Source organism: Oenanthe melanoleuca, chromosome 2, assembly GCF_029582105.1.
Source record: "Oenanthe melanoleuca isolate GR-GAL-2019-014 chromosome 2, OMel1.0, whole genome shotgun sequence".
In the NCBI taxonomy this organism is placed as follows: Eukaryota; Metazoa; Chordata; class Aves; order Passeriformes; family Muscicapidae; genus Oenanthe; species Oenanthe melanoleuca.
In genome coordinates, this window is record NC_079335.1 from 45,923,724 (window position 1) to 45,947,045 (window position 23,322).

The 23,322-nt window shown below is 39.8% G+C and overlaps 1 protein-coding gene across 6 annotated transcripts in view; it reads left to right on the plus strand.

Annotated features, from left to right (window-relative positions):
* Positions 1-23,322, plus strand: part of OSBPL1A (oxysterol binding protein like 1A) — a 75,760-nt gene that overhangs the window by 43,477 nt on the left and 8,961 nt on the right. For 3 of the 6 annotated variants that reach the window (XM_056483606.1, XM_056483607.1, XM_056483610.1), the window contains 9 exons: positions 3,316-3,478; positions 10,296-10,452; positions 15,468-15,543; positions 17,150-17,284; positions 19,444-19,541; positions 20,212-20,394; positions 20,882-20,989; positions 21,079-21,168; positions 21,306-21,432. In XM_056483606.1, the coding sequence (XP_056339581.1) occupies positions 3,316-3,478; positions 10,296-10,452; positions 15,468-15,543; positions 17,150-17,284; positions 19,444-19,541; positions 20,212-20,394; positions 20,882-20,989; positions 21,079-21,168; positions 21,306-21,432 (1,137 nt within the window). Of the gene's footprint in view, positions 1-3,315; positions 3,479-9,852; positions 10,020-10,295; positions 10,453-15,467; positions 15,544-17,149; positions 17,285-19,443; positions 19,542-20,211; positions 20,395-20,881; positions 20,990-21,078; positions 21,169-21,305; positions 21,433-23,322 lie in introns of those variants that run through there. The other 3 variants (XM_056483612.1, XM_056483611.1, XM_056483609.1) reach the window with 3 other exon arrangements.

A 23,322-nucleotide genomic window follows, 5' to 3' on the forward strand; every position in this document is an offset into this window, starting at 1 on the left:
TCAGTTCATTAAATGTTTTAGTATTCAGCTGATGCAACTTCACAAAATCAGGTGATACTTCACTGAAAAATACTAGTCTCTCTGCATCCAGTTTAATAGATGAAAATGCTTCCCAACTTTGTTTCATGCTCTTCTTCCTGCTTATTATATGAATCCTACACTTTGTGTGTTCTGTAATCTCACAGATGTTTTTGTATTGGGATGTTGAAGAAAGACACAATGGGAAAGAGACAACTTTTGCAAAAGGGGTAAAGGTGAAATGCCATCTCAAAAAATGGTGGTGAAGTAGCAAGGTAGATGGACTAATTCACCTCAGAATCCTGTTCATTGACCGTGAATGAACAGGACCATGTCTTGTGAATGAGAAATAGAGCATGGCAAAATTATGAATAATGGCAATCTGCTGCTTATATTTTGGGAAAACCTATCACTCAGTTGGTCAATTACATTGTTCAATAAACTTAGGTTCTGAAAGCAGCACCAATCTGTGCAGTGTTTCATGTTAAACTGGGAAGGATGTGTGTGATTCTGAGAAAAAAAAAACAACATCCTCCCTTTACATTCAGTTTACTGCAAGTAAATTTTAGGAGGTGTACCTCATCACCTTGACTTTTATTATTGATATAATGGAGGTATCTCTCAAAGCTGCTTTGTGTTAAAAAAAAAACTGCTTATTTCAAGCAAAGTTCTTTCTACTGTATTCTTGGTACATCAAAGTTATTCCAGCTTTATCTCTCCCAGCATTTCTTCTCTATAGGCAAAATCAATCAAATAAGGGTAGTAGAACAATTTTTTAAATCCTTTTTCATTCTCATGGTGACATGATAAAACTGTTTTGGTGCTTAAGGATGTGGTGTTGTTGCAGTGTTTCCTGACAACAGCCCTCAAGGAATGACTAGTGTAGAGGTGCCAGACTGTAGAGATTGATAGGGCAATCTCGGGACTCCGTCTGAATGTGTGTCCATCCCATAAACTCCATACTGTTGACAAAAATGTTACAATTTTCGTCTCAAGCCCCTAAATATTGATTAAGGTTGCTTTAAAACCACTTTATTCAGTTATAAATGAACATCCCAACAGTTTCAAGCAAAAAACTTAAGATGAAAAGCTTTGGGTTTTTGTTACCTCTTGGTGTGTAATTGCTGTATTAGTAAGTGTTTGGCAACCAGGAGACCTGGGAGTACACAGAAAAGTGAACCTTACTGTAAAGCTGAAATTTGATTTTACAAAAAGAGAATTTATTTGTAGTATACCTTTTGCAATTCTGAATAGCTCTGCACTGTGATGGGACAGATGAACCACAAAGTCAAGAAAATAGTTTTTTGGGGCGGGTGTGGTTATAGGCCTGTATGTGCTGTTGTTTCTTAGGCACACAGCTGTGACTAAAGGATGCTGAAAAGGTCCATCTGGTTTTTAGATTAAAGGAAAATCAAAACAATTTGCTGTAAGTTTTAGATAAGGCTGTAAATTGCTCAAATCACTTACCAAACCAAAGCATTAGAGCATTATGGCATCTAATTTAATCCTGCAAAACCAGTGTTTTTGCAAATAACATTTTCATAACTGGTTTTACTTTGCTGTTTAATAAGAATGAGAAGTACCATTTTATTTTCAGTCCTCTATCCTCCTTGTATCAGGAAAGTAAAACACGGGTGCTGTTTCTCTAAGTGGGTGGTTCCTTAACTATTTGACAGCATACCAAATGTATTTAGCAGAAACTGCCTAATAACAGATCTTTTGCAATGGCATGTCTGATTTTTATGAAACATTGTGATAATTGTCTTCATTGGTACTGTCAGAGTGAACTTTAAATGAAAGCGACAGTAACTAGTCCAGACTTTTCTCATTTTGTTCAGAGTAAAACTATTAGACAGTAAGTGACTTACTGGTTTTTCTGCTTTCAATTAGCAACCCAATTTTGTACTCTTTTAATTATCATTTAATTGGATTCCCCCCTTACACTTGGAGCCTGGCAGCCAAAACAGCTGATTTAGTATTTGGCACAATTGAGGGGGTGAAAATTTCTTCTATAAATCTTTCTCTAGAGGATATGTTTCCGCCAGCATAGAAGCTCTTTTCTGGAAGTGGCAAATCTCTTTTAATATCTCCTTACTAGCCTCTTTTGTGCTCAGCTCTGAATCCACTGTTTGAGAAGTGGTTATAACTGAGGGGGCTAAAGCCTCCAAAGTAAACCTTTAATGTAAACTGTAACCAGAGAGGACATACGAACAGTTCTTAAATTAGATTCAAAAAGGTAATGTTGGTATATGTGTAAGTTGTCCCTGTAACTGTTCCAAGAGATTAATTGTCATGTCCTTGCATGTTCTTAGTGGAGGGGGAATTAGTGTTGTAAACTGACCTTTGAGAGTAAACTGGAGGACAAGGCAGGGGTTGGGGATGCTTTTAAAAAGGGACTGGAAGGGAGAAAGGGAAAGATTCGATGGTTTAGGGAATGAAGGAGAGGTAGCAACTGAAGCCTTGCTGGGCTGGGAGAAGTGGCCATTTCTGAGCCTTCAGTTACAGCCCTCTCCCCTCTCCTGGCAGAGAGAGGAGGCAGGGAAGGACCAGCAAGTAAAATAAAAAATAAAAAAGGAAATAAGAAGGACATGCTGCTTTCCCATTACTAGTACTGAACTTGCAACATGGATAACAACATCTGCTGTGGAGCCCATTGCATGTATGGGTTTTAAAAAAAGTTCACCATCTGATGGCTGGGCTTCTCTTTTTCTCTTTTTGTTAACTTCTGGCTCCTTGGTCAAGTGTTCAGGGAGTTCAGAGGGAAGACTGTTCATATTGACATTTAAGTCAGTTACCAGAGGAATCTTTTTTTTAACCTCCTATTGTAATCTTCAGGGTTAAATGTTTTCAGCTCATAGTTCAGTTGCAGTTATTTGTAGCTGGCATTCACATTTGTTCTGTAATTCAATTTAGATGATGCTGCTTGTCCTAAATTGGAGCAGACTAGTAGAAGGAGCTTGGTGCTTGTAGAAACTGATCACTGACTCTAGTTAGGGTCATCCAAGTAGAGCTGTAAATGTTTCCCCTCAGTTTTAAGGTACAGTTAGGCTTGAATTCACTTATGGAATTGTGATTGATACTGTCAGATCTTACGTGTCAGATTTTTTAGCTACTAAAAATGCTGACTAACAACCTTATTGTCATCACACAAGTACTGTAATATTCTCATTAATCCATGTGGTTTCAGTTCCAGCTGTTTGCTAGTTATTTATTCATTAGAGTCTATTTTCTGAACAGCTTCCAGCTACACATTCTTCAGAGAGATGAGATTTTATTCATGCGTGTGTCTACTTATAGGTGAGGAATTTGAAACTGGAGCATGAGCAGGAGAAAAACAAGATCTTGTCAGAAGCATTAGAGACACTCGCTACAGAGCACCATGAACTAGAGCAGTCTCTGGTTAAGGGATCTCCACCTCTCAGCATCCTCAGTGAAGAGCAGTTCTATGATGCTGTTTCAGGTAAGTGGTGATGTCCAGAATGTGAGTGTGTAGACAGCATGTGTGTAGCAATTGCCTCGAGGGCGGGTGGGGTGGGGGAAGAAGGTGGGAACAGTCTCACTTCAAGTGAAATCCCTGCCTTTCTAACATGGACCTAATTTTAGGAGTATGCTTGATGTGTTTTGTGAGCAGGACTCTAAAAATTTGCCAGAGTTCACCTGCAGTGTTGTATTGCTTCACCTTAGCATGACCAAAGGCTAGAAAACCACAGGACAGAAATGAAAGGTCTCATTGCTTGGGAGTCTACACACTTTTTTTTAAATAGCAAAACATAAGGCTCCTATTTTGGGAGAGGTAACTGTATCTTGTAGCCTTCTGACTTGCTTTGTATGGGTGGTGTGTGCTTTTCACTTTGTTCTGCTGTTGAAATCAAACTATAAAAATCCCTAGTTTTGGGGGATAATGATGTTAAGAAAGGCTTGTTCTATTTCAATTTTATATACTTGAAGTGTTAAACATGAAAGAAAAGGATGAATCAAAGTCCTGCATGCATTTCTTGAATGTCTTTTCTTTCCCTATCTGTTCTTTAGTATCTTTCATAATTTTATGTGCAGAACATGCCTGTAGTGATTTTGGAAGATTCTGAACTGCCTGAGATGATTACAACATGCATTTGTGTAGAGAGTCTGTACATAGTGCAGCTCAGTAGTTGCTCTAACTGGCTGATCTGGCAGCACACGCCTGCCTACAACTATGAAGGATCTGGAAAAGCTTGAGGGTGAACATAATCTAACTGCAGCAGACAATTGGGTTGTGATGGCAAACTTCACTAGCAAGTATGGGGTTACTTTTTCTGTGAACTGAACTGTCTGATGTTCTGACAGATGAGAAAAGCAGTGTTCCCAGACTCCTTCACAGGTGTTCTGCAGTGAGAAACTTAAGCTGTGAAAAAACAGGCAAAGGAAGTCTATGCACAGGAACATAGTGAATCAACTTAGTGAAGCAGACTTTGCTGTTTGGCAAAGCAGCAAATTTATCAAGTCTTCAAGTAGAAGAAGAGACTGAGGAACACTAAAACAGGTTCTTCTTCTGGAACCAAAGGAACAATTTTGCTGAAAGGCCTCAGGCTCTTTTGATTGTCAACAAAGCAGAGAATAGTTCTTTATCTGATGCTGTTGGAATGCAGTCTCTCCAGCTGGGCTTGCTTTGTGCATATGAGAGAATATTAAGCTTTAAAGAGCTGCTAGTTACTACATCTCATAACTGACCTGATCTCTAAATACTGTTTAAATGAAAGTGTCCAAAGCCACCTCTCCTGTTGTCAGAGGTGGTAGTCCTTGTCCTTGCAAGCTACAAGCAAATCATATCAAGTGGATTTGTAAAATTGTGAAATTTGCTGAGTACATATGTACAGAAACATACTTAAAAAAACCCCCAAACGTGATTTCTTTCTCCTTTGGGAGAAGTTACTTGACATAGTTCATCTTAATTGCATTTTAAATAATTTTCTGGGACAGACTTACTTTTTTGGCTGTCCATCATTTTAATCAGACTGGTGTTAGATTCTCTTCTCTAGGTTGTTCATATTTAGTGCTTTGCAGAGATTAAGGTCCTTTCTGTCTCTGAAGGGGTGGGGATGGGGAGGTGGCTAGAAAAAGGGAAATGTGATGTATTTTCTTGACTGCTGAATACATGTTACCACTTTCACTTTAAGCATAAAAGAAACTATTTTTGTGTTGGTATGGTTCAAGGAGAGGAATTTTTTTGGTTTTTTTTTTTGTTTGTTTGTTTTGGGGTTGGTTTTTTTTGTTGTTGTTGTTGGTTTTTTGGTTTTTTGTTTCTGGAAATCTAAATTGCTACAACTATCTGTGATGCTTTTGCTTAACCTGATTTGCAAACTGATAGTGTTAAATTATATTGATTTTGGACAAATACCCATATTCATGAATTACCTTTCTTGGTTGTATAGGAGATTGAGCAAATGCTAGTGTATTTTAACAGGGTGATATAACAAGTTATAATGTCTGTCAGTGGGAAAATGCCACTACTTAGAGTATTTTTTCTACCAGGATGCCATTTTTTCTGCTTGCAGTTCTATGAATTTTTAAATCCCTGCTGTAGGAGTGAGTTTAGAAGTGAGAGTGTTGCATAAGTAGGTTTGCTCTTTGAGCTGAAGAATTGTTAGTTTTGACTTGACAGGTTGAAAGAAGATGCCACTGCTGCATTTTGGTTTTTCTTTTTAAAGAATTTTGTCTGTATAAAAGACATTTTTTTGTTTACTCTCAACGGAAGTATCACTAATGAGACAATTCAGAGCAATTTTCAAGCACATTTTTGAGGAAGAGGTGTACCAAAAAGGATGTATTCATACTGCAGCAACTGCTTGTCCCCATATGCCATGCTCTGGTTCACATTGTAGAACAATCCGATTGCTCCTGAATGAAGCTGAATCAGAAGATGCAGTCCAGTTCCTATTGGGCACTCAGTCCATGGCAGCAGAGTAAGAGCAGATCTGAAGAGAACAGCACTAGAAATGTATCTGGTTCAATTGTCAAGTCTTCAGCACCATCTGTTCCTCTTGCAAATCTGCTCCAGCCTGAGCCATGCTACCTGCTAGTGTTGGCATGAATTGTTCACTGTTAAAGTCTGTGGTGTGTGGTTCTGTTTGTAGAAATTGTGACCAGAGTTACAGAAATATGCTCTTCGTTTTCCAAAACTGGGATGAGGAAAATGTTTGCAGTGTGGTAAGATTACTTACTGAAGTTGGAGTTTATTTTCAGAACTCTCATTTCTTTTTAAGTGATACACTATTGTCAGTCCTTTTTGACTGTTGCAGTAATTCATAAATCCCTGCAATGAGAGAAAAATTAAAGGAAGAACCTATGCAAGTTACTTGTCTTTCCAAAGCATGGTACCCAGTGTTAAGAAGAGCAAAGTTAAGGCTGTTATTAATCTGAACTCTGATAGCCATAGGTCAGTTAACAGCGCTTCCCGGAGCGCTCCGCTCATCATGGGAGTGGTGGAAATGTGTAATTAAACTCGATACCACACAGAGTGCTGCAGCTCTCACTTTCAGGATTGGATGCTTAACATGTGTCAAAGTCTTCTATGTTTAAAGCAGGGTGGGGCAGAAGTAGACTGAACAAGTAGCAAAATTCTAAAATACCAATGCCATCTCCTAGAGAGCTGGAGAAGTTATTAGCTTTGATTATTACAGACCTGAGGAGCATATGAAAATGGAATAGGAATGCAGAGAGCACCCACGTTGCTTAAAAATGGCTAAGAAGGTCAAGAATTAAAGGGTAAAGGTACTTGATTTTTGCCTTTCAGATCACATTCCATTCTTACATGCAAATTGTGCACCCAGTTTGGGGAGAGTTTAGATCTGCCTTTGTTTTTGTCTTTTAAACAGGTCTTATCTGAGAGGTGGGGGTTTTTCTGCAAACAGGATTTTTATGTGTGTTGAGAGGGTTATTATTGATGGCTTTGAGTAGAAGCAATCTTGCAATAAAAACAGTTATTTAGCTACAGGAATATTTGAGTAGCTAACTGAAGCTAACCTGTCATAGTGCAGCTTCTGCTGGTATCTACCAGTACTCAGTACTGTGTTTATAAATAAATCTCCTAAATGGTACAAGAAGTACAACTACATCACTTGCTTTTGCTTGTTCCTTAGTCTCCAGTAATCAGATCACTTAAAAGCAAAAATGGTACAAAAAGCATAGAAACCTCTTGCCCTTCCTTCCATGTTTAGAGTAGTTTGTCAAGTGGCTTTTTTTGAACATGTACCAAAAATACTTCCCAGCCTCTGTGAGAACACTGCTTCCTGTCACTTCTTGCCTTGAACAGGTTAAAAGAACAAATTCAGACATCTCAGAGAGATGGGAAACACCTGGTCAGAGTTGAAACCCAATAGTGCCAATGGTCAAACACTATACTTCTCAGGTTTATTTATTAATCAAAAACATTGGCCATACTTTTCTATCTGCATCTGGAGACTTACCAGTTGTAGCAATAGGAAGTGAGGTCCCTTGAGTTAAGTTTGTCATTGCTTCTGCTGTTTCCCAGTGCTCTCCCACTCTTGCAAAATGTAGCTGGTGTTTGTACTGTTACTCTTTCAGGTTTCCTGAGCTGGAGAGCTTCCTAGTCAGCCTGGTCTTGTCTCAGATCACTTTAAAATTTTGGCTACTGAACAGGGACTCTTATTCCTTCTCCACCCTCCTCAGCCCACAACCTTTTAAGTTTGATTAAAAAAAAACCCTCATTTTCTCCTAGTCATCTGTTTGACAGCTGCTCTGTAGAAACTTGTGAATATAAATCTTTTTTTGCAGTGACGGGGGAGTATGCAAATCTTAATTCAGAAAAGAGTTCGCTGCAAGTGCATAGGGAAAAGCTCAGTTTGAGTTGCCTGTTGATCTGTGCTCACAATACAGTACTAGGCTTGTTCACTCTGACACCCTAACAAATTCTCAAGGCTTGCTAAGTTCATTGGGTTAAAGGAGGTAGCTGAGGTTAGGGGTTTGGAGACTGAGATCTTTAAAGGCAAGAGCTGTTGTTGATTGATTACTTTCTGTTTCTTGGGGAAGTGTGTGAGGTTTTTCTAGGGAGCAATTTCTTACAACAGTTGTGTTACATTCTTCTACTGTTTCTTCTTGTGTAGCATGGTATTCTTACATTAGGAAGGCACATTCCCTGGGGAAGGCTGTCTGGTCAGTGTCTACAGCTCTGGAAAGACTTGCAGGTGTGGAGCTCAGTCCAGAAGAATAATCTCTTGGCACTGTAAGGCCAGCATGAGGAGAACTGAACGTGTGTGGTATTTAAAAATCTCTCTTATACCAAGAAGCATATCCAAGAGTGACAGGCAGTTCTGGTGAAGCTTATCTGCTCTTGCCTTTCTGCTCTGGAGTCCTGGGTCTGTTGCAGAAACTCAGATTGAAGGAATTTGCACACTATGACTGAAAGCATGACTGTCCTGGATGGTACAAGAGGAGAAAGGACCCTACAGGAGCCAGAGTTTCCTTTATGTTACTGGCTTGGCTTCATGCTTTTCTTGTCATAACTGTTGGCACTGTTGAACAACTCTTCCAAAGGAGAGGTGGAATACATACCTCCAGGGGGCTTATAGCTTGTTGTGTGGTCAGGAAGCTGAGGCCCAAACTGTGTTAGACTCCTAGAGTGTCTCTTCCTCTGCAGTATTTGGATATGCAGGAAAACTGTGTTTTCCTGGCTACCTGGGTTTAGGATCTCTGGATAAATCTGTATTTTATGTAACAAACTTCTCCCAAGTAAAAATGCTTTTCCTTACCCTACTTGTTAAATATAGTACCCACCAAACTAATGCTTTGATATGTTATATCATAACTTGGCACAGAACTAGACTGACAAATTTGGGGAAAATTGTGAGAAGATTTTTCTGGAGTGCCAGTCCACTTCTTTAACATATCCTCAGCACCAGCTGGCAGTTCTTTTCATTCCCTAGCAACTGTCTTAATTTCAGTACTGTCTTGATGAGGATAGGCATGGATGTTTTAAATTAAAGATCTCCTTTACTTTCTAGATCTCTCTCGCTAGAAAGTATGGAGACATAGTGACACAGACTATCCATTTATCAGGATTCTGTTCTGTTCCTGACCCTTACATGATCTGGATGTGGTAGAAAGTCCTCCTATCACTATATATTTACACAAAGCAATATAAAATTTACATGTTCTGGAGAAGCTACTGGCATAGCATTTTAAAGACAAAACAAGAAAGCACCTGGCAGGAGACAGCTGTGAGTGAGATATTCTTTTGGACTGGCTGCTGCTTCAGCAGATTTTGATTACTGGTTTTGAACTAGAACGAGTGTGTGAGAGAATGGCTAATTTTGCAATTATTTCTCTGGGGTTTTGCAGCCAAGAGCAGCAGCATATGCTGGAAGCAGTACATGGCAGGAATAGGGTCTACTGTAGATTGGGTCTATGTTTTTTCAGAAGCAGTGAGGCTTGCATTAACTGTTTACCATTCAATGTGGTACCTGGTTTCTGCTAAAGAATTTTTCAAATGAGACAGAAGTTGATGTCTTGAGTTGCTCCCTCACTTCCTGGAACTTGCAATTGGATAATCCTTGTCAGGTTTGAAAGAAAGCCTGACACAAAAATACAGCCTTTGCTAGGAAATTTGTACCTTCTGATTTGGGGCAGCACTGTCTGATCTCCAGAGCTGGACAAGCAATGCCTGACCAAAACACTGCTTAGAAAGGTGTTGTTGTTGATGTTTGGTTTAGTTTGAGATGTGATGTGGATTGTACTATTAACCTGCCTTCCACAGTACAAAGTTTATCTTATTGATTGTTGAGCTTATCACTTAGACGTTGCTGGGACCTACGTAGTTTGTGTTATCTATATGATACATCCTCCTGTTCTCTGACACTTGCTCAGTGAGTTGGGAAGTGAAGGTTGGTGAGGAGCACTGAGAGTCTTAAGAACTTAGACCTAACTGAAGAAGGAGTCATTACTCAAGGTACCTGTTTGTTCGGTAGGGTACTGGCATCTGTATGGCACTGGCACTTGTCCTGAGCAAGGTCAGGTAGCTTCAGTTTAAGAAATATGCCAGATTTTGGCTTGGTTGGATAGAGGATTTTTAATGTGTTGTGGTCTTGCTTATTGTGCAGTTTCTTTATACCTAGATGCTGGGCTGCAGCGGTCTCTGGCAGTACTAGTTACTTACCAAATGGATGCTGTCATCAGGACACAGTAGGCTACTTAGGTTTCAGTTTTGTACAAGGCGAGGAGATCTGTTAGTGACTGAAGTGTAGCACAGGCAGTAGATTCATTAACATGCACCTGCTCTTTTGCAGATTCAGAATCTGAAAAATCATTAAGTGGGTTTGAAACAACAGCAGCCTACTCGTTAGAGGACAGCATGGATTCAAAAGATACAATAACTTCAGGCATGTCCGAAGAAAAGGTGTGTGGCAGTGGGGAGTCGCTGTCAAACGGAATCAAAAAATACAGGTAGGATGTTGTCCATTCTTACAGTTCTATAATGTGCATTTATGGTAAGAGAGCATGGAATCTCTGAAAAGCTAACAGAAAACTTGTAAAACTTTGCTAGGGATGATTGACAAGTAATTGGTTGTGCTATGATTTTATAAAGACTGTATTTTGGTTTTTACTTATTTAGATTGGATCACCAAGATGTGAAGGAGCACACCAGCCTTGGAAAAACAATGTGCTGTTTAAAAATGGACACACTTGGTTTTTATTAGATCTTGTTGAAATCTATGTGGATTTTAATTCCTTCATTTATCTTTAATGTCCTGTACCTCCTATTGCCTCTTTAATTTCGAGTTATTTGATCCTTCTGTTGGTATCAGGAATGAATGAAAAATATTGCTAGCCTGGCATCAGAAACTCAAATGTGAACAAAGGGAGTCTTATTCTAAAAGTCTCATCCATGTTTCATGTGCTTATTTTGTGTTGTCAAATGATCCATTTTTGTTTGTTTCCTTGTCAATAAAGGAGGACAATAGGTCTGGAGTTAATGAGATGTAACAGACACCACTATTCTCCAGTTTCAGTGAAAGGGCAATATAACATTTGTGCTACAGATAAAGCTAGACTTCAGCATGTTTCAAAGAGACTATTCTGGAAGTATTTTGGACATACAGGATGATGGGGACACCACCTTTCTGTAAAAGCAGGAAAGTGGTATTTAATTTTACAGAAGGAAGCTAGATAGGCTTTAATTACTTGGTATCTTAAATAGTTAAATTGCAGTAACTGCTGAAGTGAGTTGGTAGCATCAGACCTGATGTTTCAAGGGTCAACCTGTGCGTGTCTCATACTAGACAAAGACTGAACCAAACGAGGGCTTGGGTGGAGTAATGGATATTTTGGGGAGATAACATAAAGCAGCTGACTAAGAGTGTTGCTTTGCTCTTGTGCTGTTAGCAAGATGGTATTTATGGCCTTGGCTGAGTGCCTTCCCTAATTAGAGCAGGAAGTTCAGGAGTGGGGGAGAAAGCAGTAGGTGAAGGTGGACATCTGAATTGCCTTCACTGCCTTGGAAACAGTGAGGACAGAGGATACAGTACATAATCAGCATGAGAATGATGGTGCATGTTGACTTGCATTGTATTGAGGGGTTTTAACATGAATTACTCTTCCATTTACTATAAAAAAGAAGTTACTTGGCAACTTCTTGTAATGCTGCCCAGTGCTGTCAGAACTACAGAGAGCAGGTGACTGGAGGAGCATTTCAAAGCTCCTGATTTTATAGAGTAATGGAAAGTAATAAACATGTACATCTACCTCAGTTGTTTCTCTGAGCTGCCTGTTTTCTAGTAGTTAAGAAAGCATAGGATGTTGGAGTGAAACGGGTGCATAAATCGGCTATAATTTAGTGCTAAAGAAAAGTGAAACTTTTTTAAAATCTGTTTTGCATTTAGATAAGAATGTATGACTATATTTTATGTGACTAAATGGCTATAGAATATATGGCTGTATTTTATGGGATTAAATGACTATGACAACGTTACAGGTCGAGCTATAATGTTAGACTTTTTTATCTGGCACTTTGTCACACTAGGAATTGTCCCCAGATATATTGATGCAGACTCTTTCTCCCCAGAAGCTCAGACAATTTAAACTTCACCTCCAAGAGAACCTTCTCAGGGGATGAGAGGTGTGTGGTATCTTTAGCCTCTTTTCTGAGGCTGTTGGTAGTAGCCACGTTTGGCCTGGTTCGTGTTATCTATATGATACATCCTCCTGTTTCATGTGACTTCAGAACTGTGTCACCTGCCTGGAGCTGCTGGCTCCAGTTTGTGCCTGTTTAGTCTGGGGGTTGGTTCTAACTATGTGCATGTGGTCAAATAGCACTGTCTGTGATGCCACCTGTGTCCTTTTCAGAGCAAAACCTACGACCTCCTGATGCTATGCAAAGTGAGGGGTTCAGAATGTTTTCACATCACTTAATCCATCCCTTGGGTTTGCTTATAGCTTTTTCCTTTTTTTAACTTCCATTTGTTAACCACATGGAAGCAAGTCACTTAGACCAGATTAATTTCTTCTGCTTAAAACCTGCAGATGAGTAGAAGATCTTTGCCTTTAGGTTGCACATGAGATTACCTAACACTGTTCAGCCCACAGTTTAAATAAAATGATTTCCTGTCTTCATCTAGACAACCTGAGCTCTAATCTGTACCTCAGATATTATTTGAGTGGTTGAGAGTTTTCCACACAGAAGTGGAGGTTGTTTTTTGCTTGGCAAGGGAAGCATACATGCTTTGGGTTTGGAAGTCTAGGAATAAAGAATTGAGGAATAAAGCACTGTTGGTCCAAAGAAATTAAAAGTGCTGGGAAGTATATATACAAATAGATGAAGCCAGTACCATGTATAATCTGCAGGTTTATCCTGGGGATTTTTTCCATTTTTTTGTTTGTTTTTTTACCTTTTTAAATGTAGTTTGTATCCTGCTGATTGTTCACAGAGTGTTTTGAGAGTAGACTTAATTTTTGTTACACTTCTTGAGAGAGGATTTGAGAGACAGAATAGTACAGTAAATAATCAGGAAGCATTCAAATAACTTATTTTTAAGAGGGAATTTTTTAATCTGAGCCAAACTTAAAAAAATAAAAAGGCAAGAACACTCCCACCCCTCAAAAAAGTCCAAGCATACTCCCAAAAAACTCCAGTGTATAAAAATATTCTGTATTAAGTACCAACATTTTACATCCACTTGTCACTGCTGTTTTCCTCTTATTGTTGACTTTTGTTGTGGCTTTCCCTTTGGTCCCTGCATTGAAGGCTTTTCAGAATGCAAGCACGTTGTGTTCATGGGAGACAGGAGATTGTTTGTTCAGGTTGGCATAAAAAGCACGTGTTTTTGACTCCATATGTTTCCTTCCCCCACAAGATTCCTGTAGCAGTTGATGTGTAGTAGCTAATGCTTTGGACAAGTGTTTTTGTTTAAGTGAAGCATCCTAAATACCTCTCATCTGTTCTACTGCACAGAAATTCCAGCAGATGTTTTTGTCACTTAAAGCTAAAATTAACTTCCCGAGTTGTTTTTGGAATTGGCATCTGGAGGGAAATTTTTGTATTCAAAAACCATTTGTTTAATCACAGTTAATGTCAAGGTTAGTAGGCCTGGCTTGTCTTGGCTGCCTGTCATTAGTCCACATGTCCTTACTTGTCCCTGGGATCTTCCTTGGTGGCTTAAAAATGCTTTGTTTGTTTTTTCTGTGTGTGTGTATTTTAGAGGGAGGAGAGAGCTAACTCCCATAGCAGTTTGATATAAGCAGCAAATACAGATGAGGGGCTGAAACTGAATGCCAGCTTTCAAGTGATTAAACAAATTGAGCAGAAGGGCAGGTTAACTTCAATGAAAATGTAAGTTTTAGTATGTAAGAAAAGTAATTCCTTTGTATACTTCAGCAAAGTGAGGGTTAATGTGTTTAACTTGCAGAAGGGCTTACTTAAACACAAATACCCACTCTGCTGACTGCCTGCATTAAAGGACACACAGGAAAAACAAGTTAACATTACAAATGAAGATAAGCCTGGATAGCTGGTGGACACTGTCCTCTCCTGGACATTTGCATCAAAACATCCACAGAAGTATTTTATACCTAATATTATTCAAGATGATCTGTTTCACAAAACACTTTTGTGTCAGTGAAAAGTCAGAATAGGGAGTGAGTGGTGGTATGTTGGTCAATTAAAATAAATCCTCTTACCCACTCATCCTCTGCAGGGGATCTGAGTAGAACAAGTCTGTGTTGGGCTTGTAGCTACTTGCTGACACAATAGTTTGCTACCATGAGGAGATCAAACATATGACTCGGTTTTTGATGGGATGGGCTTGTTTGATTTTTAAGGAACTTTTTTTTTTTTTGTTTGTTTTATTCTTTCTGAAAACTCAATTATCAGCCCTGGTAAAGGTGTTCCAGTGGCAGATAAGTAGGGGAGGTAGCACAGGAAGTAGAGCTACTGAAACAGTTTAGCCTGAGTATTTTTTTTTTTCTCTAGGCTGTGTTTCTGTTTATCAGAGAGGTGGGTTGGAAAATGAAGGTACAGCCTGTTCACACTGTGAAAAATATTACTTTAGCTGCCTTGAGCAGAGACAAGACAACTTTGGTTAGGAGGGCAACACAATAATTTAGAGTTAACTAAACTTTGAAACTTTAAATAGTTCATGCAGTTTGAGTGAGCTCTAGGTAATTTTTATCTATTGATAAGAACAGAAAAATTGTTAATTTTGCTCACTGGTAATAGCTTCATGATCCAAAAATGGATTTGTGTTGTGGACAGAGGACTTTGACCAATATTTATGCCTTTCTAGAAGTAAATTGGATTAACAGTTGAGCTGGTCAGTAACAGTAAGAAAACTGAACAAACTCTGTGCCTGATGTCCCATAAGGCTGAGAAATATGTTCTCAGCCTAAATGCTGGTCCTTGAAAGTATGCTTGTGGCTTGTTTCAGGATATGTCAGCCTCCTGTAGAACAGGCTGCTCTGCTTTCTCTTCTTTAATGATGCTGCTTTCTTCTGTTGTTCCTGAGGGCTGGTTTTAATATACACCATAAATGATGTGGCCCTTCATTGTCAGTATAAAGGGGGCTAGCAGAAAAACCCCAAAACAGCCACACTGTTTCACCCTCAGATCTGTTCAGACATAGTGAACATATTTACCTACCTATTCAGTTAACTTCAGTTTTCTCACAAATACACAACCAGGTATCTCAATGGTGCCATTGTGAAAACTGTTCTGATGGCTGCTGTAGACATTCCTTCCTCTGACGTTATGCAAAGTTAATAGTTCTGGTTTTGGAGTAATTCATGTTCTATGTAGGTAAAACAGTTTAAGCGCTTCAAAGAAGCACTGTCATTCCCCCTGGGTTTTAATTTAGATGTTGGGAAACTGTTACTTTCATAAATGAGCATTTAGTTTCTTAGTCATGGTTAGTATTGGAAAACTTTTCTTTACTTCCGGTTTGTTTTTTTTTTTCTCATCCTTTCCACAGAACAAGTTTACCATCTCCAATGTTTTCCAGAAATGACTTCAGTATTTGGAGTATCTTAAGAAAATGCATTGGCATGGTAGGTAATCAGAAAGCTGTGATAAAAAATGGGGAGTGATTGTTTTATTTGAGGCCCAAATGAAAACTTGTTTGGGAGAAGAGGTCTTTTGTATGTGTTTTTCTGTTTGTTAATGAGGATGATTTGTTTGTTTTAGTTTGTTTATTTTTAATTTTCTGCTTATGCTTTATTTGCTTTCACAACTTAAGAAGGTAAGACTTGGTCAGAGCAATATTCTTTCAGTAAAAGCTTATCCTGACTTGAACCCTTTAAATACCTTGTGGGGGATTTTCTTTAATTTATTTTGACTGTGGAAAAAGCAAAACAACCCCAGAAAACAACCACTTTCTTTTTGCTTTTGTCCATTCCCTTTAGTTATCTGAGTCTTCCTCCTTCCATGGTGTTACTGACCAGACGGTGGCCAGATCAGAGTTAGCTGGTTGGCAGCTAATCTGCTTCCAGCTAGGTGTGAATTGAGAAGAGCTCTTCTCCTCATTAGATCCCACAATAGGCTGAAAATACTTGCTGCTGGTAAACCTCTGTCAGTATCTAATAATAGTCTACAGAAGGGAAGATTTGTGGGTTTAGTTGCTGTTTTCTCCTCCTCCCCTTGGTGTAGTTAGGAGCAGCACCAAGCAGCGAGGTGTGGAAATGCTGGGGAATGCCTGCATCAGCAGTTCCAAGTCTCTGGAGCTGGTGTGAAGTGTCTGAGGCTTCTCCCAGTGTGGAGAAGCCCTTTGTATTTTGTAACGCTTTATTGGAAAAGTGTTACAAAATAAAAAGAACAGATTGAAAGGCTGTCTTGCATAAGGTGTGTGCAGGAAAAAAGGGTCTTCATTCTGCTTTGCAGCAATATATGCAGAGAAGTTGTAGTTGTGGGGTCAGCAGAACTTGAAGTGTCTTGTACCAGAGTATCTGCCAAGGCTCCTGGTGCCAGGTGCTGCTGTTGAGGCTCAGGACAGTGCTGTTTGCCACACCCTTGGCCAGCAGTCATACTTGCACCCTTTTAATTTGCTGCTGTAGGCAGTTTGAACTGTTATGTATATTGAACTGTTAACTGCTGGTTATGAATTCAGAGGGCATGCTTTTTAAAAATGGCGAGAGAGCGAACAGCATCCAAACTGTAGGGTTTCCTTCACATTCTTATTCCTTTACAAATCCCTTCTTTACTCAGAATACAGAATCCCTCTTTTTACTCTTGTACCACTATATTTCCCTGCCCTTTCCCATTCTCTTCTCCCCATTTGCCTACCCGCCTTCAAAAAAGGATAATGTTTACATAATTAGATAGTCTGTATCTATTTATGGAATAATAAATAACTTTGTCTTTAAAAGGGTCCTTAATGCTTCTTTCCATTGTTTCATCTCACCTTCATATTGCATTCATTGATAGGAAGTTTGATGTTTGTTTTCTCTTTGTTTTAAAAGTAGCCTTAACGCCAGCATAGCTCTGTTTATTGAGCTCATAAGAGTTTTGTCCTTTCAGTATTAGCAGAGCCAGGTCAAGCACATTGCATTAGCACTAAGAGCATCATTTATTTTTGCAACAAGCCAATTACACTTGGGTTACTGCAGGTCAGTGTATGTAATCATTCAGCTCCTAACTCGAGTTGCATTTGTGCACCAGGAGCTGTCAAAGATCACAATGCCGGTGATATTCAACGAGCCGCTGAGCTTCCTGCAGCGGCTGACGGAGTACATGGAGCACACGTACCTCATCCACAAAGCCAGCTCGCTTTCCAGCACCACCGAGCGCATGCAGGTACCTTCCTGGGAGCTCTGGGGAGCCTGGGATCGCTCTTCCTTAGTGGCGTCTTGGGAGGAGCGACTCCTGCAACTTGCTGCATGTTGGGCTCTCTTATTCATTAACTAGTTTTGTCTGTTGTCCTGGTTTTCACAGGGATAGAGTTCAGTTTCTTCCTAGAAGCTGGTATGGTGTTGTATTTTGGATTTATGAATAATGTTGGTAACACACTGATGTTTTGGTTGTGCCTCAGCTGTGTTTACAGTAAGTTAAAGACTTTCTGCTCCTCGTGTGCCACCCCACCAGCAAGGAGGCTGGGTGACACAGGAAGCTGGGATGGGGGCAGAGCTGGGACAGCTGGCCCCAACTGTCCAGAGGGATATTCCACACCATATGGTGTCAAGCTCAGTACATACACTAAGGGAAAGCTGTCTGGGGGCTGCTGCTCAGGTCCTGATGGGGCATCAGTCGGTGGGTGGTGAGCCATTGTGCTGTGGATTACTTGTTTTGATGGTTGTGATTGTTTTATCATTTATTATTTTCCCTTGCTTTTCTGCCCTATTAAGCTGCCTTTATCTCAAACCACTGATTTCTCCTTTTTTATCCCCTCAGTCTATCTCCCATCCCATTTAGGTTGGGGAGGGGTGTGAGTGAGCAAATGTGTGGCATTTGTCCTGCTGGGTTAAACCACAGTAGTCCTTTATGGCACCCCCAAGGAGCAGAACTTGAAGGGTTGAGATAACAGTGGGTCTGACCAGAGCATAATAAAACAAATTCATTATAAGCATTTATGATACTAGTTTGCTAGTCTCTAGCTGCAGTGTTGATTTATTTGCTCTTAGAGCTGCTGTGACTGTTCTCAGAGTTGGGTTATGCAACATCTAACTTGCTGTGTATGTTCCCTGCTGTGCTGTTTATCACCTCTGGGGCTGGGTTAAGGTTAGCATTTTGTTGTACTTTGTAACACTGTCTTATGATATGATAGAATTCCTGGTGGTGCATCTGAGCTGGTATTTGTACTCAGCATTGCCAGCATTTCCATACTTTGGGAGCCATCTATAGGAAACCGTTCACAGTTACACCTTTTGCCTTTTCTCATCAGAGAGCCAATCCGCATGGGAGATCCCCTCTTCCATCATCCCCCTTCTCCTCCAGGCTAAGGAACTCTTCTCTTGAGAATTTCAAATATCATCAGGATATCAAATCCACTTTTCCTTTGCTGCATCTCCTGAATGTGTTTCAGGTCTCATTTATGGTAAAACAACTCTCTGTGGATACCACCCACCCAGAGACCTGCTGCAAGGCTGGAAAGCTATGAGTGGCAGGGTGTGTGGGATAGTATGGATAAGCACTAGGATAGTGGGCATCTCCAGTGTTTTGAAATTCCATTTCTAAGCAAGTGCAGAATCCTGAAAAATTTTTAAAATGTGTGAAGAAAGTATGCTGGGGCCTGGCCCAGGCCTAATGAGCCCTGTTCAGCACTATTCAGTGCCCTCAAGGGGAAGAGAAGGCCTCTGGATCTGACAATAAAACAGGAGGCACTGGAGTTACTCCAACTCCTGTGTCTGATGCTGCTGCTGAACCGAAGAACCAACCTGTGCTGGTGTCAGTCACCCCTATACACCAGAGGAAGTATTGGAAGCAAAAGTCAGCTCATTTAGTAAGGGATGAAGGAGTTTCTTCCAAGAGGGAGCAGGAGAAAGATGTAAACAAGATAGACTACTCTGAAGCAGGGCTGTCATGAGAGAACAGGAGGAAGAGGAGAGGTGGCTGCTGGCTGGGGAGGAGGAATATGAACAATTCATAAATGAGGCAGTACCCACCCAATCCCTGTCCCTGAGTGACTGAGATGCACAAAAATATTTCAGCTGTTGTCCAGGTGAACATGTTGTCACCAGCCTGCTCCAATGTTGGGGTAATAACAGAACCTGGTAGGGTGGTACAAAAAGTTGAAAAGTCCTTGATTTTGTTGCTAGACATCACATAGCAACAACTAAAACATCAGTGAGTTATTAGCGTTATTCTCAGTCTAAATCCAAAACAGCACTGTACCAGCAACTAGGGAGAAAATTAGCTCTACCCTGCAGAAACCAGGACACCTGTCTAGGAAAATATTTTGATATTCTGTAACACCATGGCTACTGTGATTAACTGTGTGATCTTACTCTTCTGAGCAGTGTGTTGCTGCATTTGCTGTGTCTGCTGTAGCCTCGCAGTGGGAACGTACTGGGAAGCCATTCAACCCATTGCTTGGAGAGACCTATGAACTGATCAGGTATTGAACAGAGCTGCACTGAAGGTGGTATTTGTGGAAGAGATGTTTCATTAGATTGTTAGCTGGCTTGCAGAGTGCACTTCAGCTCAAAGGCTTCCAGCCATTATCCTAGCAGCTGCTGCAGGTGCATGCGATGTGTGTTGATGTTCACCATTCTCCTGTCAGTGAGAAGAAACTACTTAACTTTTCAATTCAGAGCAGCCAAATGAAATTTGCCAGGTTTAAAAGCAAGTTTAATTCTTTTTTTCCCTGAAACCTTATGAATGAAAAATGTGCGTGGAAAGTGTACTGGAGTGATCAGAGTACCTAATAAGCAACATGGGTCTATTAATGTGTATCTGTACCTAAGGCAGATTTAACTTTCAGTTAATATTTTGGCCTGTGTTTAGGTGAAGATTTAGGAAAGAAATCAGTATCAAAAGTAACTGTATTGACTCCTCAAATTTTATAGTTCCTATTTCTTTTTTGTATTAAGTTCTTAGTTATTTAAAATGAGGATGTTCTATGTTTAAATTGATCTTCTCAGTTTAGCCTAGGCTTTTAAATAACTCTTGAACTGAGTACAGCAACTATGCATGGGTCCAACTGTCCCTTTCACCTCAGGGAAAACAGCTGCAACTTCATTACCCTTGATACATTGGTACATGGTTTGATTATCTTTATTTTGCAGAGATGATCTTGGATTTAGACTTCTCTCAGAGCAAGTCAGCCATCATCCACCAATCAGTGCTTTCTATGCTGAAGGCTTAAATAACGATTTTGTGTTTCATGGATCAATTTATCCTAAACTCAAATTCTGGGGCAAGAGCGTGGAAGCAGAACCAAAAGGCACGATGACTTTGGAGCTTCTTGAGTAAGTGGATCAGTAATAATTGAAGAGGTACAATGCCTCATCCTTGATGATTAGAGTGCCTTAGAGTCTCATGGCTTAGGAATGGAGGTGTCCAACACACACATCCCAAAGTTTGAGGGCAGATCACTTTGTGGGGAGGAGGGGATAGGAAGATAGAAGGAAATGTCATCCATACATGCTGCATGCTGCTAATACCAGCAGTGGGGACTTGGGCCTGGATGTTCTCTGTGTGCCTGGAGATCAGTTCTGCTAAAGCTACCATGCCTGAGTGTGTTGGCTTTCCTCATATCTTTCCATGCTAACAGTGACTGCACCAAAGTCACTGTTTTAAGGAACTGATAAAATCAATAGCAATAGGTTAATAAATTTCTTGGGTTTATTGACTTGCTGCCATGCCTGTTTCAAGACTTGGCATGATGATGGCTTATTGAAGAACTGACATCCTATACAATTATACAGTATTTTAATTTTTATTCCTTTCCCTTAGGCACAATGAAGCCTACACATGGACAAATCCTACATGCTGTGTGCATAACATTATTGTGGGCAAACTTTGGATCGAGCAGTATGGAAATGTGGAAATAACTAACCATAAGTAAGTTAAGATGTGAGTGTTTTCACCTCCTGCGGTTTGAAAAGGAAAAGCATTCTGAAGTAATTAGTGCTCTCTTGTTCTGCCTTTAGAACGGGTGAGAAATGTGTGCTAAGCTTCAAGCCCTGTGGCCTCTTCGGGAAGGAGCTGCACAAAGTTGAAGGCTACATTCAGGACAAAAGGTAACAGCTTGATTCTAAATGGGAAGGAAATTACTGCCCTTGGTTCTGAGAGCTGTAGAACTGAATGCCTTCAACAGAGGCTATCCCTGGCAGGAACCTGAAATAGCAGGGTTATGAATTCTGCTTTTTTTTGACAGCAAAAAGAAACTCTGTGCATTGTACGGGAAGTGGACTGAGTGTTTGTACAGTGTTGACCCAGCTACATTTGAAGCTTACAAGAAAAACGACAAGAAAAATACAGAAGAGAAGAAAAGCAGTAAACAGGTATTAATCATGTAAAGAGATGGGATCTGAAAAGCATGATAAGCCAGCTAAATATTTTAGTAGCATTTAAGAGCATTATGATTTCCTTCACTTACCTTCTCTTTCCTAGTAGAATACAAAACAGATTGGATGAGTACCAATAATAAGGGATAAAATGCTTTTCTTTTCTTGGATTTGTATTCAAATTTCCCAAAACCTGGTGTGATCTAAATACTGTCTGGTTCATTACCTGCCTCTTCCTCCCCAGTGACATGGAGGAAATAACATATGCATTAGTTGGGACATTTCTAATCATGGCCCAACTCTATGCATATGTATATATACATATATATCTATCTGTGTATATATATATCTCAACTGTCTCTCACTATATATCTCACTATAACATATGACAGTGAGAGGATTTTGATTCTTAGAAACAGGACAGGTTAGTTTCTTAACTTGATAGAAGATCATATTTTCCAGCTTTTACAAGGAATTTTTTATTGCTTTCTATTAACTTTTCACAACTGTAGAAATGCTGGCAATTTTTTATTTTTCTTCACAAATGATTATTTTTTTCCTGTTGTGAAAAAACCTCACTCATAATTCTTCCAAACTTCTGGTCAGCAGGAAGCTTTTTTGTTTTGGATGAATGGTGATGGTGACAACATACAGCTTGATGAAGAACAGTCCCTTGGATAGTAGTTTAAAACAGGGATTGTTCCCCTTTGGTGACTGCAGCCAGGTTTTTGGAGTTTTTTGTGTGGATGTTGATAGTTTTTGAAGAAACTTATGAGAAACTTGGAAAACTCTGAAAGTGGTTGTGCCTGTGGAGGTTCAGATTGTTGCTGTACCTGAGCTTGCTGCAGTGCTTGTCATCAGGAGAGTGGTAAAGCACTGGGGATTGCTGCTTCTCTGGGAGTCTGACCTGTAGGACTCTAGGGAGAAGGAACAAAGAAAAACACACCCTGAGCCTTTGTTCAGCTGCCTGTTTGCGTTTTCCAACAATGCTCAAGATGATCATTGCTTTTCACTTTGAAATGTGGCATCTTGTTGCATAAAGCTCAAGCTGCAGTGTTGCTCTGACTCTAGGAAAATGCTTTTCCTACTTAATTAACAGAACTCTTTCTACGTAGAAAACTGAAGGCTTTGTAATGCTAGGTATGAGCCAGGTAGTCTGTACTGAATATGTACTCCCACTCACTGCCCCTTGTGTCTGAGGAGCTGGTATTTTCTGGTTTTGGAGCATTTAGGTGAGCCAAGTCTCACATATAATGTCTGGATGCTATTTTCCCCTTTGTGGTAGTGAAGGATTCATTCAGGCACAAAAGTATATGGCTTTTTAAACTTCTCATTAGAATTTTCAGATTTATGTAGTTGTTTTCCAGATAGTACTTAGTGCTACATTGCTACTAATCAGGAAATGCTTCTGCCTTCCTTGAGGGAACCTGCTCAGATGAGAGTCCTTTTACAGCTTACCCCAGATTCTCCCCTGAATCTCTTTCATTTTTATAGAAATAAAACTTAGGGGAAAATAATTTTTCAGGGAACTAGAGAAACCTTCATGTATGCAAAGGTGATATTTTACTAACAGAAGAGTTATAGTAAACCCACAGTTAGACCAGGATGGTTATGCTCTGAATGAACTGGAGTATTTTTTTAATCAAGATGAATCATTTTGTGCAGAATTTTCAGTGCAAATGTAGGCAACAGCAACTGCCCTCACATGTGCCTCATTTACAGACACCTCATTTACAGAGGTCTTGCTTTGGCAGGTCTGTTAACTATCCTCACAGCAATATACTGAATACTTGAGTAGCATTGAGCATAAAATATGGATCATTGTGACAAGAGCATAAGAAAATCCTTATTTTACGCATTTCTCTGTAATTCTTCTGCTATTTTAAT